The sequence below is a fragment of the Rhinoderma darwinii genome, chromosome 6, assembly GCF_050947455.1.
Source record: "Rhinoderma darwinii isolate aRhiDar2 chromosome 6, aRhiDar2.hap1, whole genome shotgun sequence".
Lineage (NCBI taxonomy): Eukaryota > Metazoa > Chordata > Amphibia > Anura > Rhinodermatidae > Rhinoderma > Rhinoderma darwinii.
Window position 1 is genome coordinate 48,716,599 of NC_134692.1, and position 18,664 is coordinate 48,735,262.

The window sequence follows — 18,664 nt, forward strand, 5'->3', positions numbered from 1 at the left end:
ATGTAAAACGAATATGATGCATTTACTTCACCATTAGACTGGGTTCCCACAGTGCAGATTTGCTGCAGATTTTGCCTGAATTTTGTAAGCCAAAACCAGAATTAGATCCAGGAGAGGAGACCCCTAGAAGGCCTTTTTTTTTTTTTTTAAATATGTTTCTTCTGTTTAGGTTCAGTTCCCAGTTTTTTTTTTTTTCAGTTTTAAACAGAAACCCTGGGTACATGGCTAGTAAAAACAAATATTAGCCAGTATATAGAATATATTACTGTATAAAGCAGCTTTGTAAGTTACCTGATTGGTGAGATAGGTGTCTATACCAAAATTGCATTCAGAAGTCTGCTTAGGTGGCATTTCCTCAGCCCTCGGGTGTGATGACTGACGGCTGTGGTGTGTTTTTGTTACGTTTTTAGCTTGCAAGTTTTTGGCTTTGGTTGATGAACTCCCTATGAGAGACAGGGCATAAAAGCATGCTAAAAACGCACCATGTGAACCCACGGGTGGCTGTTCTCTTTATTATACAGTTCAGCAAAACCGCTGCTTTCATTTTGCTGCAACTTTGCAAAAGTCGCAACCAAAAACTGCTACAGTATCGGCACTTGTGAATGTAAGTATTAAAGGGTTTTGCTATGAGGGACATTTGACATATCCACCGGATATGTTATAAATATCAGATAGATGCGGATCCCACCTGTTTCCGTAACTGTGATTCACTAATACGGGATGGAAACCGCATAGCTCAGCATGGTCGGAAAACACGTTTCAGCGGGAACACAGCAGTAGAACGGGTTTTAGGGGGCCCTGTTCTAGAGATAGGTGCGGGTCCCAAAGGTGGGGCCCGCATCAGTCTGATATTTATGACATATCCTGTGGTTATGTCATAAATTTCCCTGATGGGAAAACCCCTTTAACCTCTCAACACCAATGTGTTTTAATGAAGAACTGTTTTGCCCTGTTTTAGTGATGTTTTCTTGTTAACCCCTGACCAAAATAATGTTTTTTACCTGCATTTCTATAACGTTTAAGCCCCTAGCCACCATTTTTTTTACTGCAGAGAGAACCTCTTTTTCTTATGTTAACTCTCTGAGCACCAAAACTGTCAAATTGACAGTATAACTATAGCATGTCCATTTTAACAGGTTCAGGACCAGACACCGTTTAGCCCTTTTTAGCACTCGTTCGTCGACGTGATTTTTGTTTTTTTTCCGTAGACAATGCAGGTTTCTTCTTATTTTTTTTTATACACCTCCTTTTTGCTATTTTAGAATTTTTAGGCTTAAAGTTTGAAAATAATAGTAAAAAATAAATAAGCTTTTTTTACATTTTAGCTATTTTTTTTCTGGTAATAACATAGTTTTACCCTAAAATAGACCTTTTATTTGTGATAGTCATTGTCTACCGTAAATTTTAATATATCTATTTTAGGGTAATTGCCTCAGGGCTAGCATTACGACAATGATTGGCGGAACGTTTTTTTTTGGGGTGGGTATTTTATGCGTATTATTATTAATTGTTTCTGCACTTTGCTTTACTTTTATTTTTTATTACTATGGTCTGTCCCTAATAGGGCTCTGCTGGGTCTAGTAAGACCACTAACGGCATCCCGGCGATCATGTGACCAGTCACATGATCACCGGGACCAATAGCGCCGCTGCCTGTATTCATATACACAGCGCTCATTGAGAAGAGAAGCTTCTATCTTCTCCTCAGGGTCCCGGGTGCTGGAGACCCGACATTCAGCTGCCCGATCACTCGGGCAGCAAGCTAAAACCCGCGCCGTAAATAGTCTATGACTTGGGTTTTAAGGACCCTGACCGCTGGCCGTAAATACAGTTCAAGTATTGGTGCTCAGAGGGTAAAGTTCTCTGCTGTACAGAAAACAGCAGCAATACATCTGTGGTGACAAAGGGGGTTGTATAGTCCATGGGGTTAACAATAAAACACACATGGATGTTGTATCGCAATTTTTGGTACAAAACCTTTCTGAAAAACGCAGCAGTTTCACAAAATACTAGATACAACCCAATGTGTGGATGCAGTCTTAACCACTTCCGAACCGCCCATAGACTATAAACGTCCGGGCGGTCCGCAATTTACTCTGCAGGGCCGTTCCAGAACGTCCTGCAGATTTAGCAGGTTTGCCGCTCCCCTTTTGCTCCAGACAGCTGGATCATGGAACTTTAACAGGAGACCACTCAGCGTGGTTTCCGGTGGTGAGATCGTTGTGACAACCTGTCACAACGATCACATTGCTCCTAACAGCAGTGCTTACGCGCCGACTGTGAGGAGCTCCGTGATACAGCTGTCTAGACAGCTGATATCATGGAGCTTTCACCCATTGACCACTCAGTGTGGTCTCCGGTTATGTGAACGCTGTGACAGCATGTCACAGCGATCACATTGCTCCTCCCAGCAGCGCTTGCGCGCCGACGGTAAGGAGCTCAGCTATGTGAACGCTGTGACAGCCTGTCACTGCAATCACATGCGTGCCGGCGGTAAGGAGCTCCATGACACAGCTGTCTAGAGACAGCTGTATCACCGAGCTTCAGTGTTCTCTGGTCAGGTGATCACTGTGACAGCCTGTCACAGCGATCACCAGTTGCATCTTCTCTCTCTCTGGCAGACTTTCCGTAATTTAGATTTAAAGAATAAAATGCTAGCTGCCTGCAGCCACCACTAGAGGGAGACTACTACTGCATACTGTAGCAGATAGAGTTCAATAATAACACCGTATGCAGTGAGCTATTGCTAACCGTAGCTGAAGGTAACTAGCATGTTCATGTCCCTATGCAGGGAATTTGGAGTTCCGGATCAGAAATACAGCTCCAACTGCTATAAACATACACTATATGGCCATGTTCACACAGGGCAGATCTGCTGTGTAAAAGTACACCGCGTATCCATCCTGGAACCCGCAGGGAATTCCGCCCCAAAAAAGGCACCAAATTGTAGTGCAGTTTCTCGGACGGAATGTCTGCTGTGGAAAACAGTGGTTGGAGAAAAAAAAAAAAAAGTTTATACTTACCTTAGTCTCCATTGCCATGGCGACAGGTCCCTCTATTTGACGCGCAGTTCGGCCTCCTGGAATGATGCTGCAGTCCATGTGACTACAGCCTGTAATTGGCTGCAGCAGTCACATGGGATGAAATGTTTGGGTGGTAAATATAAACCTTTTTATTCATTTTAAATGAAAAAAACCCTTATTTTTTGAGTTGCGATTTTTGAGGAATCGCAGCATTTCCGCCGCAGAAATCGCAAAACATTTGCTATTTGTTGCGGGTGTTCCCCATTGAATTGAATGGAGAGGTAAGACCGCAACAGAAAAGCAGCGATTCCGAAGCATAAATTGACATTCTGCGGATGGAAGAAGCAGGTCAATTTCTGAAAGGTTTTCGGCTGATTTTTCTTTTTTTTTTCTTTTTACGCAGCGTTGTTGAAATCTCATCCACTCTGCTGCTAGTATAAATACGCTGTTGATTTTATGACATGAAAACCATTGTGGAAAATCTGCCATGTTTGAACAAACCCTATGGCCAAAAGTATGGAGACATCCCTCCTAATTAGTGAGTTCAATTGTTTCAGCCACACCCATCACAAACAGGCACACAACCATGCACTCTCCATAGACAAACATTGGTAGTAGTATGGGTCATAATGAAGAGCTCAGGGACATTAAACGTTGCATTGTCATAGGATGCCACCTTTGACAAAAGTCAGTTAGTGAAATTTATGATCGACTAGATCTTCCCCGGTCACCTGTAAGTGCTATTATTGTGAAGTAGAAGTGTCTCGGATTAAAAGCAGCTCAGCGATGCAAATTCGTAGAGTGGGGTCGGGAAGTGCTACAGCACATGGCGCAGAAAAATTTCCTGTCCTTTTGGAGGTATAGCTGTGGCCACGCTTCATTTTAATAATTTTTTTGGGCAATGGGATCTTGTCAAGGATAAAAACCGGGTTTAATTAGCTCCCAGAAATTTATTACGTTAAATGTATTATCTGGTCTGCATGGCCCTATTCTCTATCTTGAAATGAGGAATATACCCTCTTGTTTTTGGGATCTGTTATGAAAGTGAACACAAGCCATTACCTTCCGTTCCCTGATGTTAGCCACCTTCACCACTAGAGGGTGCTGTAAAGTTTTACAAAGCTAACATTTTGTGTGTGTTGATATAGACATATAAATGATAGTGTTCTACACTATGAAGGAGATTTATTACTAGTTCTACGCCACTGACGTAGAAAAGTCTCAAATGGCACAAAAGTCGCCACTTTTCTAAAACGAGAGCAGAGCTTCCTATAATTAACGCTTGAATCTGGCGTAAATTATAGCACGAAGCTACGCCAGCACATAGCTGGCGTAGATTTGACTCTTGTGGCATACGGACAGCCAGAAATGTGCCTAATTTAATAAAATAGGCCCATCTTACGCCAGCATTTTTTAGATTGACGTGTCTGAAATGCCAGTCTTAATACATTTTCCCCTATATGTTAAATCTAAAACGGATCACCGCATTCTGCAGCTTTTGTTATTTTTTAAAAGATAGGGCTTGTTCACCCGTGCCGTAATTGCTGCATATTTTGTGTCCGGAATTGCGGATGAAAAATACGCAATGGAATACAGTAGCAGCAAAGAGGGTTTGATTGTACAAATGTCCCGAAATTCACCTGCGGTGTGTAATTTTATTTCCGCACCATGTCAAATACTGCAGCAGAAAGTGGACTGATTTCTTGCATTTTTTTTCCTGTAGTAATCATGCAAAAATCACAGCAGAAGATTGGCACCATTAAAATGGTGCGGATTTTCAGCTAGTTGATGGGTAATTGCAATTCCGTTATGCGTGGACACCGCCCCATGCACACGCCCGTGCCCGTAATCACAGTCCGCGATTATAGGCACGGCTGACCGGGGGTATGGGAGCATGGTCTGTAAAATAAAAAAAAATAGGACATGTCCTATTTTTTTACGAAAACTTTCTACGGCCCTGACACCTTCGCCTAAATATATGGGAAGGTGTCCGTCGGCCATAGAAATGAATGGATCCGTAATTACGGACCATAATTACAGATAAAATCTACGGTCGTGTGCATGTGGCCTAAAGCAGCAGCTTGTCCTCCTTATAATACATAGATGCATATGGTCTGCCAGAGGGAGTGCTTATCTTTTCTGCAAAGGGGGCTTCCCGAAGCACCCCCTCTATTACATTTATATGGGTTGGTAAAACCAGACAACCCTTCAGATGGAAGGATTAAGCATGTTAAGCAATTCCTTGCAGTGATTTGATGAGTTAGTTTATTCTATTATTTTGTTTTCCCAGAGTGCTTCAGATGCACCCTTCTGTGATGAAATTGGAGTCCCGACTACCAGATGAGCTTTTGTATGGCCGTATGGGTTACCTATACACCTTGTTGTTCATCAACAAGTATTACAAAGGAGAGAAGGTTTCTTTCAGATGCATCCAAGAGGTGAATGCACGGCCATTGTAAAAAGTCAAATTTGTGATTGGAAGAAAATGTGCTGTTTTATTTCGGTTTTGTAGAACTCCAATAAGCTGTAAATTGATATTGATTATTTTCTATGTGCAGTAATTGGAATGTATACAATGCAGACATGCTCTAACTAACAACTGCTGGTACTACAAGGATGTTTCACAGAGTAAAGCCATTTTTTTTTTTTTTTCAGGTGTGTGAAGTCGTTCTAAAATCTGGTGAGAACTTCTCTGTGCACAAACGCATGAGAAACCATAGCCCGTTATTGTACGAATGGTATGGAGAGTACTATGTTGGACCAGCCCATGGTCTTGCAGGCATTTATTACTACTTAATGCAGGTATGTTTACTGTACAAAGGAATTACAAAAAAAAAAAAAGTATATCAATAACTAAAAATACTAAGATTTTGGAGCTGTTTAACCCTTTCATGATGTTTAGGAGCCAAATTTTAATTTTTGGAGTACTACTTTCTAAAGTTGAATTTTGTTTTTATTTCTGTCTAACCCCAATTTTTACATGAGGCTTGTTGGCTTGGGGTAATTATTTTGTGTCTGACGTAATGTACATTCTGGGTGACAGGAACATTTTAATGACTGATCACCTGCTTGTTTCCCGACCCCCTCGGCACAGGAAATTCCTGTGATGTCGTTAATGATGTCACTGGTTTCCCTATCAAACTGCCCCAATTGTAGAAGTGGCGGCTTCTGCATTTGATTACACAGCGCTTAATAGGAGTGCTGCATTAAGGTATTTTATTCTCAAGGCTTATTACCAGGTCAACTACAATATTACAAGTGGTGGTTGTGATGAGTCTACCCCTTTTACATACACTAGATAGATATACTGCAATATAGGTGGTTATATGCGATAAACTTAAATGTGTCAAGATCATAAAGGCTATGGGAACCTTTGAGGGGCGTTATTTTTTTATAAACCGTTAAGTCAGTGTATTTGGTGTAACTTTATAATTAATCTTTATTAAAAATGTGTTTTACTTTTTGAGATACAGCTGTTCTGTATTCTCCATACACAGCAGCTGTTTCTTTTGTTTTGACCTGAATCCGTTAGTCCCGTGGACCTGATGGGGGTTCAATGTCAGCAGATAGGATTCACCTGTAATCCATCACATCTAAGTTATAGATAACAGGTGAATCCTGCACATCAACGACACTCCGGACCGGCTGACACTGAACGCGGACCTGACGGCAGCAGGATTTAGAGCTAGATACAGCTGCTCTGTATAGAGAACATAGAATTTTTAATAAAGGCTAATTATAAAGTTACACCAAACACAATGACTGACCTGTTTATTTAAAAAAAAAAATGGCCATCAAAGGTTTACATAGTCTTTAAATGAAAGGCCATTCGTAGACATTGGAAAATTACTTATCACATTGTATCTACTACAGCAACTTGGAAATGCTCTGATCCAAGGATATCAGGGCAGATATACCATATGAGTTTCCTACTGCCTATCAGATTGCATGTAATGGATTAAGCTAATGAATTTCTTTGCTCATGATTACTGGTGGATTGTTAGAGAGACATAAAGGAGGTGAGCTATTAAGAGTAAGGGCCCGTATACTGTCTTTGCACAGGGGCCCCTCTATTTGTCTGCCCATGGATGATCTGTTCCATACTCTATATATTATGATATACTTTGGAGAAAATTAAGACCCATAAATCAATACTCTTGCATCGTGCCAACAGCCTTTAATTCTGTCACCCCCTTCAATCTTTTTCAACCATGCTTCCCCACAATTTTCTAGTATGATTTATTTAGATACTCTTTCAAAAGCTCAATTAAAACATAAAAATATATAGATGCCAGAATTCCTGCAAGCATGAAATACATAGTATACTAGAAATGACTGTGGAAGAGGAAATGTATTACCTTTAAAGAGGACCTGTCAGCTCTTCTGACATGTCTGTTCTAGTGAATACTTGCATTCTCCATAAAATAATGATAGCATCTATACTTAGAACTCAGTGTTGTGACGTCCCTCTGTCATTCCTCCTAGTAATGTATTAATAAATTGACAATTGGGTTAGTCATGTGTGATTGTGAGAAATATGTTTTTCTTTATACTTCATGTTGCACTTGTTGATAGTCTAAGCTGCTCATAGAAATGGGGATTTTTTTTTGTAGTTAAAAATTTTAGGCATCAGCAACAGTACCAGCATACAAAAAAAAAAAAAATCCCCAACAGTGGATGATGTATGCAGTAAGGTGATTCCAGGTCCGGTATGTGCATTTACTAGTTTAGTATAAATCGAAATAATTTACTAGCTGTGTTGTGCTTGGCCTCTGGTACAGGTAATGTGCTTGCAGAAAAAGTAATATTGCATTATTCTTCTCAGCCTGAATGTAACATCAGTAGTGAAAAGCTACAGACCCTTGTTCGACCAAGTGTGGAATATGTCCGCCAGCTCAAGTATCCTTCTGGAAACTATCCTGCCTGCATTGGAGACAGCAGAGATCTTCTGGTGCACTGGTGTCATGGAGCGCCTGGTGTCATTTATATGTTAACACAGGCTTACAAGGTACTTATCACTGTTCCTGTGCTCTGATCGAAATATTCCCAGTTTTATAAGTCTATAAATATAGTGACGTTTATCTTGAGGTGTCGTCTTTTTAAAAAAAAAAATGTTATTTTTTTTAAACACATTAACATAGCCTTTCTCACACAGCATGTATTGATTGGTGTTTGTGTACATACATACATACACGCGCACATATACATACATAAATACATACACGCGCACATATACATACATACACGCGCACATATACATACATACATACATACATACACGCGCACATATACATACATACATACATACACGCGCACATATACATACATAAATACATACACGCGCACATATACATACATACACGCGCACATATACATACATACATGCATACATACATACATACACGCGCACATATACATACATACACGCGCACATATACATACATACATACACGCGCACATATACATACATACATACATACATGCGCACATATACATACATACATACACGCGCACATATACATACATACACTCGCACATATACATACATACATGCATACACGCGCACATATACATACATACATGCATACACGCGCACATATACATACATACATACATACATACATGCATACACGCGCACATATACACACATACATATATACATACATACACGCGCACATATACATACATACATGCATACACGCGCACATATACATACATACATGCATACACGCGCACATATACATACATACATACATACATACATGCATACACGCGCACATATACATGCATACACGCGCACATACATGCATACACGCGCACATATACATGCATACACGCGCACATATACATGCATACACGCGCACATATACATGCATACACGCGCACATATACATGCATACACGCGCACATATACATGCATACACGCGCACATATACATGCATACACGCGCACATATACATGCATACACCCGCACATATACATGCATACACCCGCACATATACATTCATACACCCGCACATATACATGCATACACGCGCACATATACATGCATACACGCGCACATATACATGCATACACGCGCACATATACATGCATACACGCGCACATATACATGCATACACGCGCACATATACATGCATACACGCGCACATATACATGCATACACGCGCACATATACATGCATACACGCGCACATATACATGCATACACGCGCACATATACATGCATACACGCGCACATATACATGCATACACGCGCACATATACATGCATACACGCGCACATATACATGCATACACGCGCACATATACATGCATACACGCGCACATATACATGCATACACGCGCACATATACATGCATACACGCGCACATATACATGCATACACGCGCACATATACATGCATACACGCGCACATATACATGCATACACGCGCACATATACATGCATACACGCGCACATATACATGCATACACGCGCACATATACATGCATACACGCGCACATATACATGCATACACGCGCACATATACATGCATACACGCGCACATATACATGCATACACGCGCACATATACATGCATACACGCGCACATATACATGCATACACGCGCACATATACATGCATACACGCGCACATATACACGCGCACATATACACACACATATATACATACATGCATACACTCGCACATATACATGCATACATACACACGCACATATACATACATACACGCGCACATATACATACATACATACATACACACATACACGCGCACATATACATACATACATACATACACGCACGCGCACATATACATACATACACGCGCACATATATATATATATATACACATACATACACACGCACATATACTCACACGCATACATACACTCGCAAATATATATATACATACACGTGCACATATACACATACATACACGCGCACACACATACATACATACATACATACATATACACACACATACATACACATATACACACACATACATACATACACGCGCACATATACACATACATACACGCGCACATATATACATACATACATACATACATACACGCGCACATATACATACATACATACATACACGCGTACATATACATACATACATACATACATACACACACGCGCTCATATATACACACACACACACACACACACACACACACACACACACACACATCATTGACTTATGGGGTCTGATAATTCTTAAGGCAAGAATGGTACAAAGCAGTACTGAACAGCGCCTAATTCAGTTATTTTCTTAAAATATGCAGCCAGCAGTCTATCCGTCCCCCAAAAATTCCCACGTCTGTGAAATGGTATTTGGAAAGAAAGCAAGATTTTTTTTTTATTCAAATCTTTCTACTGACTGGAAGTTTAGTCAAGCACCCTTCTATAGATAAAAAACAATATTTTATAGATAAGTCACATAAAATGTGAAAGTCGCATACACACACGAAAATGCCTTTACCAGCTTTTAATTATTGCATAATATGGAAAAACCTGGGTGAGTAAAGGGCCTGCCCAGCGTCATGGTATTTAAAATGGCAGAACCCATAATATGGACAGAAACTACAGCTGTGAATATTATTTATATATAAAAAGGTCAATATTTATATTCTGTAAGTGATATATATGTACATATATATACACCGTGCATAAAAAGACTGTCTCTCTAGAAAGTGACACTGTCGTGATCTACTAGCCGCATCTCCTGCTAAAATGTGCAATCGGCCGCGAGAGATGCAGTCAGGCAGGACTGTTGGGTTGCCAATGCAATTGTACGATGGCCGAAACCGCTCCTGCCTTGGACCATCCTGCCCCATGCTGCATGTGGCTATTAGATCGTGGCAGAGTCACTTTAAGCTCGCATTGTCCAGCTGCTGTTCTACGGAATTTAACTACTCAACGTTCTGCGTATGTTTTTTTTATTGCTAGATTTTTCAGGATGGTGAATATCTAGCAGATGCCGCACTGTGCGCTGAGATCTCTTGGCAACGTGGATTGTTGAAGAAAGGATATGGTATATGCCATGGAGTAGCAGGAAATGCCTATAGTTTCCTTGCAATGTTCAACCTGACTCATGATTTGAAATATTTGTACAGAGCCTGTAAGGTGAGCGGTTTGGCCTAATGTGCGGGGATTTATACAAAATGGCTTTACAATATGTGTATGCCACTGCTGAGTGACGCTGTTATCCTGTCCTGACTGCTCGTCCTGTCATCGTTTCTCTTTTGTGCCTTTCAGTCCTCCATTAAAGGGGTATTTTGGTGTCCGATATTTATGCCATATCCTACAGCACTCTGCTGTTTCCATAACCCCCATGAGAGAGCATATGTATGACTGCTTCTCTCCTCTATAGTTGCTGTGGTAATATCCAGGGACATGTAATTGTTTTATTTTGTTATATACAACACATCTATTGGGTATAGGCCTCATGCACAGGACCGGGCATTTGCGGTCGTATACTATCCGCAATTGCGCACAGTATAAAACACACGTTAACCTATGGGTCAATGCACACGACCGTGGTTTCCACGGTCCGTGTATTGCCCGAATCCCAAACCGCCAAAAATTAGGACATGTCATTATACAGTCCAGATTTGCGGTCCGGGCTCATTGAAATCAAGCTGCGACTGTGTGCATGAGGCCCAACTCAACTTCTATAAGCTAGTATATATAATCTAGACAAGAAGAGCAAATGTATGAACGTAGCCATAATAACTAGCCAATCACTAGAGTAAAGTGGTTTTCTGAAAAAAAACATTGATGGCCTATCCTGTAAGGCACAGGCGCGAAGTAGCTATGGCTCTCCGAATGCGCTAATGCAAAAACTAAAGAAATTGCAGTGTTCTGAAGATGCTAAATACTCTGCATCCTTAATCCATACTTGCACCTATGTAAAGAACGGGGGACCCCACGCCATCTTGCCTGGTGAGGCGGTTGCCCTGTCGAAGCGAAGAATGAATGGAGGGCTGGTAAAGGTGTTGTTTGAGAATACCCCTTTAAGGGCACAGGCAGAGATAATGTTCTAGGTAACAGCCTTTTCATGGTGAAACTGCTGTTTTTAGTAATGAATATACTTCACATTTCTCAATTTTTGGGAGCATGTTTTTTTTTAAATGAGTTGATAGAAAATGAAAAATATGAAATTTCTTATCTCAATAACTGTTCAATAGCTTAACATTGCATTGTTAATATTGTGTTGTTCTGCCAGTTTGCAGAGTGGTGCATGGATTATGGACATCATGGCTGCAGGACTCCAGATTCTCCATTTTCCCTTTTTGAAGGTATTTGAAATCGATTCCCTTTATATCCCATTTAAAAAAATATATTAAGAATAAGAAATACAGCAGCACTCGAGTTTCCAAAAGGTGTTAGTCTTTATTCACCAAGCAATAAAACTGCAACGTTTCAACCCCTGTTGGGTCTTTGTCAAGCATTTTAATTAAAAAAATATATATCATTGTCTTGGAAAAACGACTAATATAGAAGTCATAAATAGTCCAGGCTGCAGCCTGTACTACGAGATCTTGTTGAGTTTTGAAATTTTGCTAAAATTAGATTTTATGTTCTCTTTCATTTCAACATGTGAAATGGGAAAACCACTTTAAAACCCCAGGCTCTCCTTTATTCACTTTTTTTTTAATCTGTAATGGGGATAACAAATCATAAGACACAATCTTAAGAAGGGGTTTTCCAGAAAAAAAACAACATTGCTAGCCTTACCTTAAAGAGGCTCTGTCACCAGATTTTGCAACCCCTATCTGCTATTGCAGCAGATAGGCGCTGCAATGTAGATTACAGTAACGTTTTTATTTTTAAAAAACAAGCATTTTTGGCCAAGTTATGACCATTTTTGTATTTATGCAAATGAGGCTTGCAAAAGTACAACTGGGCGTGTTGAAAAGTAAAAGTACAACTGGGCGTGTATTATGTGCGTACATCGGGGCGTGTTTACCACTTTTACTAGCTGGGCGTTGTGTATAGAAGTATCATCCACTTCTCTTCACAACGCCCAGCTTCTGGCAGTGCAGACACAGCCGTGTTCTCGAGAGATCACGCTGTGTCGTCACTCACAGGTCCTGCATCGTGTCAGACGAGCGAGGACACATCGGCACCAGAGGCTACAGATGATTCTGCAGCAGCATCGGCGTTTGCAGGTAAGTCGATGTAGCTACTTACCTGCAAATGCTGATGCAGAATCAACTGTAGCCTCTGGTGCCGACACGATGCAGGACCTGTGAGTGACGTCACAGATCTGCACTGCCAGAAGCTGGGCGTTGTGAAGAGAAGTGGATGATACTTCTCATCAGAGCGCCCAGCTAGTAAAAGTAGTAAACACGCCCCGATGTACGCACATAATACACGCCCAGTTGTACTTTTACTTTTCAACACGCCCAGTTGTACTTTTGCAAGCCTCATTTGCATAAATACGAAAATGGTCATAACTTGGCCAAAAATGCTCGTTTTTTAAAAATAGAAACGTTACTGTAATCTACATTGCAGCGCCGATCTGCTGCAATAGCAGATAAGGGTTGCAAAATCTGGTGACAGAGCCTCTTTAAAGTGGTTGTCAAGGTTAGGGGCTGTGTTTTTTGTTAACTGATGATCTATCCACAGGATAGGTCATCAGTATATGATCTGTGGGTGTCGACACCCGAATCCCACACTGATCCGGCTGCCTCCGGGCATTGCAAGCTATGCAGGGGTCGGTGTTGGAAGCAGAAGCTTCCATCCACTGTATAGAGACTGTACTGCAGCTCTGCTCCTATTCAAGTAAATAGTAGCAGCGCTGCAATAACCCAGCACGGCCGGTATACAGTGGTCAGAGCCTTCTGCTTCCGGCACCGACACCTGCATAGCTTCTGGCAGCCGGACAGCTTATCGGTACTGGTGTCGGACCCCACCGATCATATAGTGTGGATAAGTCATCAGTATAAAAAGCAGCCCCGAACCTGGACAACCACTTTAAGAGGAACAATCAACGAATGGTTGGTGGCAGTCGTATCCCTGGGACCCCCATCGATAAACACTTGCATTGGGATTAGATGCAGCACCAGGCAAAGTCACATTTACTGACTCTGTGCCTAGATAAACATTAAAGGGGCCACAACGCTCACTGGTACCTTGATGTTTATTTTATATCTTAATAATTTGTATAACCATCAAATTCTGATATCCGAATCTGACAATTATAAATAGATGAGCGGTGCTACATAGTCACTATTTATTGCTTCCTGCAGAAACAGTCTCACGCATTGGTTTTTGCAGGAAGTTGCTTCTATGCTAACCACTGATTGACATGTAGAGCCACCTCCCCCTTTAAAAAATATTTTTTTAGCGGCTGCGATGCGTATTATACAGTTTTGTGTTTCAGCTGCTGCAGAACATCACACTGTTAATGCTGTGGACTTTCTTTATGAAAAAGACGAGGGCGTTGCATACTAATCATAAAGAGCTTCTGCAGCAGCTAGGGTGTGCATCCTAAGAAATAATACAATAAATTATAAAGAATATTAGAAGTATCTTCAGGGTTCCGTGACTTGTATCAATGCACTCATGCTTTTATATGGCCGTAGAGCTCCATGGTGACTTTTTATATTATTGTAATTTTCAGTAGAGGGTACATTATTCTATAGATCTGTTTTATTTTTCTTATAAGTTTGTATTCTTTACCTACAGGGCTGGCTGGCACCATTTATTTTTTGGCCGACTTAATGGATCCTGCAAATGCCAAGTTTCCTGCCTTTGAGATATAGTTCCAGTTGTGCGATGCTCGAAATCTAAGAGGAGTCTGTTCATGTCTTCAGCACTTAGAATACTTCCTTCAACATCTTGATAAGAGACGAGGTTCATAGATGTAATGTTTTTCAATGGATATGACAAGTGACGTCATTTTGCATTTCTTTGTTAATATGACAATGCTTGTCCAATTAATCTGCCTACCGCACAGCAGCAACCTTGCTTTCCGTTACAGTGAAGATGTTAAGCAGTTATTGTTCTGCACAATGGACCGGCAATGTTATCATTATTTTTTTTTTCCCCCTCTTATTGCTGAAAAAAGAGGCCTATGTGATGTTAACTATTTAAATGCCACTTGCTTTTTTCTGCACCTTACCTGGACTTACTGATGCATAGTGAAGTATAATGGCGATAATATGATTTAGGAGAAAAACTGTACAAATAGTGGAGGATAAAACATTTGCTTTTTGCGTACACAAGATTTAATATTTGTATATTGCTGTGTAGAAGGCAAATCAGAACAGGACAGTTCAAATTATTTCAAAATGATTTTTTTTTTTTTTGTGGACAGATTTAGGTTTTTTCTTTTTTGACTTATGGTGTGATATAACAGTATTACAACTACTGTGTTGATCTTGTTCTGAAGAAAATAGATGGAACTAAATGTAACTTTCCACTGCTTAAATGCGGAATTCCAGTAATAAATAATAAAAAAAAATACTATATAGAAATTGATGATGATTAGTGATGGCCTTTTTCCTGTGATGATCCTTGTTGTCCCAATTTAAAGGTCAGCGATGTGCCACTATAAAAAGTTGTACGCTGTACGGTCTGTGCACGTAGCAGTGCCATATGCACAGACCATGTACGCCAACGACTTGTGAGGCGCCATGTTCTCCCCAGAAGCAATGTCTCTAGAGGAGAATACCTCCTTAGTACGGCATGCATTAGAGCATGTAAAAAAAAAAAGAATAATTCTGCATGAATCTGTGAGATGAAATCTCTGGGTGCCTGTGTATAAAGATGGAGGCACACGAAGGTACAATTTGGGCCGTAGTTGTCTAGGCGTCCTATACTAAATCTGTACAACATGGATATGTCCAAGTACTTGAGCCCTTAAACCAAATGTCGATTTTAGCCAAGTTTGGAAAAGTCACATAAGACTTAAAGGGGTTTTCCCATTGGGGACATTTAGGACATATCCACAGGATATGTCCTAAATGTCAGATGTAGGTCCCACCTCTGGGACCTGCACCTATCTCTAGAACAGGGTCCTCTAAACCCCGTTCTAGCTTTTTGTGCACTTGCTGACTCTCGGCGATTTCTTGCTTACATTGTTGGGATATGGTCGGGAGTTATAGAAACAGCGTAACTCGCTGAGCTATGCTGTTTCCGTAACTCCCATAGTAATGAATGGCAGTTACGGAAGCAGCGTAGCATGTGAGCTACGCTGTTTCCGGAACTACTATTCAATTCTAGGTTTCCGTAACTCCTGACCATGTAATCAGTAAGTGGCTGGGAGGCAGCGTGAGCACAAAAAGCTAGAACGGGGCTTAGGGGACCCCATTCTAGAGATAGGTGCAGGTCCCAGAGGTGGGACCCGCATCTATCTGACATTTATGACATATCCACAGGATATGTCCTATATGTCTCTGATGAGAAAACTCCTTTAAGTCAACTTTGAAATGCCCATATACATTAGATGAACGTCAGCTGAACCTGCCCATTTCAGCTGGACCAGTTGACCAACTAATGGATTTTGAGGGGTGTTTGAGCTTCCACCGACAGCAGATGTCGGGGAGGGAAGAAGGATCGGGGAATGTTGTATTTCACCATGCCCAATCCTTTATTCTCCACGGAGATAAGGCACTGCTGGAGGTGTCGGACGGCGGCCTGTTCCACTTTCCCCATTGAGAACACATGCACCCTCGGCTGAGTGTGTATGGGGGTCGGGAGTACTAGATGGGACATCTATCAAAGTTGTATGGCCAACCTTAAGAATCCTGGGAAAGAGGCCTTTAATGATCTTCATCAATTTCCATAAACTGATTTTACTGGGGGAAGTTGCTGTCAGCTACTCGTATAGGTATTCAAATGATTGACCTTTCATGTAGTGGACGGACAGCCCGCCCACCAGAGATAGAGCCGCTGCTTGTAAGGGACTCCCCTTTATCATGTTCATTTGCCATAATAGGTTATATGGTCTGGAGTTGTCCTGATAGAAGGTATTGTTAGGGGTCAGAAAACCCTTTTTATGTATCTTTTTTTCTTTTCTTTTTTTTTTAGTCATACTTCAGTAATTCTCCTCCTTTTTATTTTACTTAATTTTTTTTGTATAAAATGTAAAATTGTCTATTTGTTGCTATTACAACATTTATGGTTGTTACATTTACTTGCATATAACGGTTTTAAATTGTCAGTACTGAAAACAATTCGCCAGTTAGGATCTTATAAGGTAACTCTATTCAACAGTTAAGGGGAGTAGAGATAATGACAGTACAGACTTGGGCCTCATTTACTCTGCAGTATAATGGTGGGTATTTGTAAGCCAATAACAGGAGTGGGTCTATAACAAAGAAGAAAAGCAAATCTTACCTTTTATACTTTTTCTGTGTAGGTTCCACATCGGAATTCAAAATACTGCCGCCTGAATGAGGCCTTAGACCTTTTTTTCAGTTGCAACTTGTTCGAGAAGCTCCGTAGGCTCTTTCAGGTAGACATTAGAATGACCGTTCTACTTAAAGAGGACTTGTCCGTTCTGCTGACACATCTGATTTACTAAATCTGTGCATTCCCTATGACAATTCTGAAGCACTTTTCCTTAGAACTCTGCGTTGTTGCCATTTACAGTGTCCCTGACGCGGTCATACTGTGTAGGGAAACACCCAATTGACACAGGCAATGGTAATGTCCAGTTGTGAATTTATTCATGCATTTCCAGGAGGAATAATAGAAGATGGTCACAATACAGAGTTCTTAACCCAAAAAATGCTCCAGCATTATTTCATCGAGAAGACAAGTATTTAACGAGCGCTGACGGGTTCTCTTCAAAGATTATCTGTCACCAGCCAGACCTCTTAATAAGTTTTCTGTAAAATACCCTGTTAAAGGAAAGTTAGTGTGTGCCCCTCGATCAAGGGGTGAAAGATTTGTTTCAGTCCCCTCAGTCAGGAAGTGCCGAAAGGGATCGGATGACTAAAGTGTAAGGTGTTATGTCCGTACAAGATTAACTCCGTCTTGTATGGATTGAAGTTCCTTTATCTGCTCTCAAATATGTCTTCTGGTTTTTAGGTTAAAAGGACTAGCTCTGTGATTTATTATTATTATGTTGGTGGTGTTGTGCTTTTTATTTTTAACAGCCAGCTGATGGCAGAATAAAGTAGATGTAGTTAGGTATGACACTTTAGGTAAGATACATCCACAGTGCTTACAATGCCATGTACAGTGGGCAGTGTTTCTAGGCATTTACACATTAAAAGGTATTATTGACTTCTGTCTGTCTACACAGTTGTTTTTACTAAAGCTACTACAGCAATGCCAAATAATTTTACGGGCCTACATCACATCAATGTATTCATTTCTCAGTTATATTCTTCAATAACTCAATATCTATAACCTCGAACTATAATATAATTTTTTTTACATCTATCTAGACTGGGTAAATTAATAGAGAATCCTCTTGGTATTGAAAGTTTCTTTATTTTATCCAACATTAAAAAGGACCTGTCAGCTCTCCTGACGTGTCTGTTTGTTTTAGTAAATACTTGCGTTCCACATTATTCTGGAGCATCTGTTCGTTGAACGCTTGGTTGTGCTGTTAGGCCTCATGCACACGACCGTAGCCATGTGCACGGCCGTGACTTTCGTGTTGGCTGGG

At 40.7% G+C, this 18,664-nt stretch overlaps 1 protein-coding gene across 1 annotated transcript in view; it reads left to right on the forward strand.

Moving 5' to 3' along the window:
- Positions 1-18,280, forward strand: part of LANCL1 (LanC like glutathione S-transferase 1) — a 37,135-nt gene extending 18,855 nt beyond the window's left edge. The window contains exons 5-10 of the mRNA XM_075829652.1: positions 5,313-5,460; positions 5,678-5,824; positions 7,848-8,030; positions 10,981-11,157; positions 12,260-12,332; positions 14,728-18,280. Coding sequence (XP_075685767.1) covers positions 5,313-5,460; positions 5,678-5,824; positions 7,848-8,030; positions 10,981-11,157; positions 12,260-12,332; positions 14,728-14,804 — 805 coding nt within the window. The 3' untranslated portion in view covers positions 14,805-18,280. The remainder of the gene's footprint in view (positions 1-5,312; positions 5,461-5,677; positions 5,825-7,847; positions 8,031-10,980; positions 11,158-12,259; positions 12,333-14,727) is intronic.
- Positions 18,281-18,664: the final 384 nt, after the last annotated feature.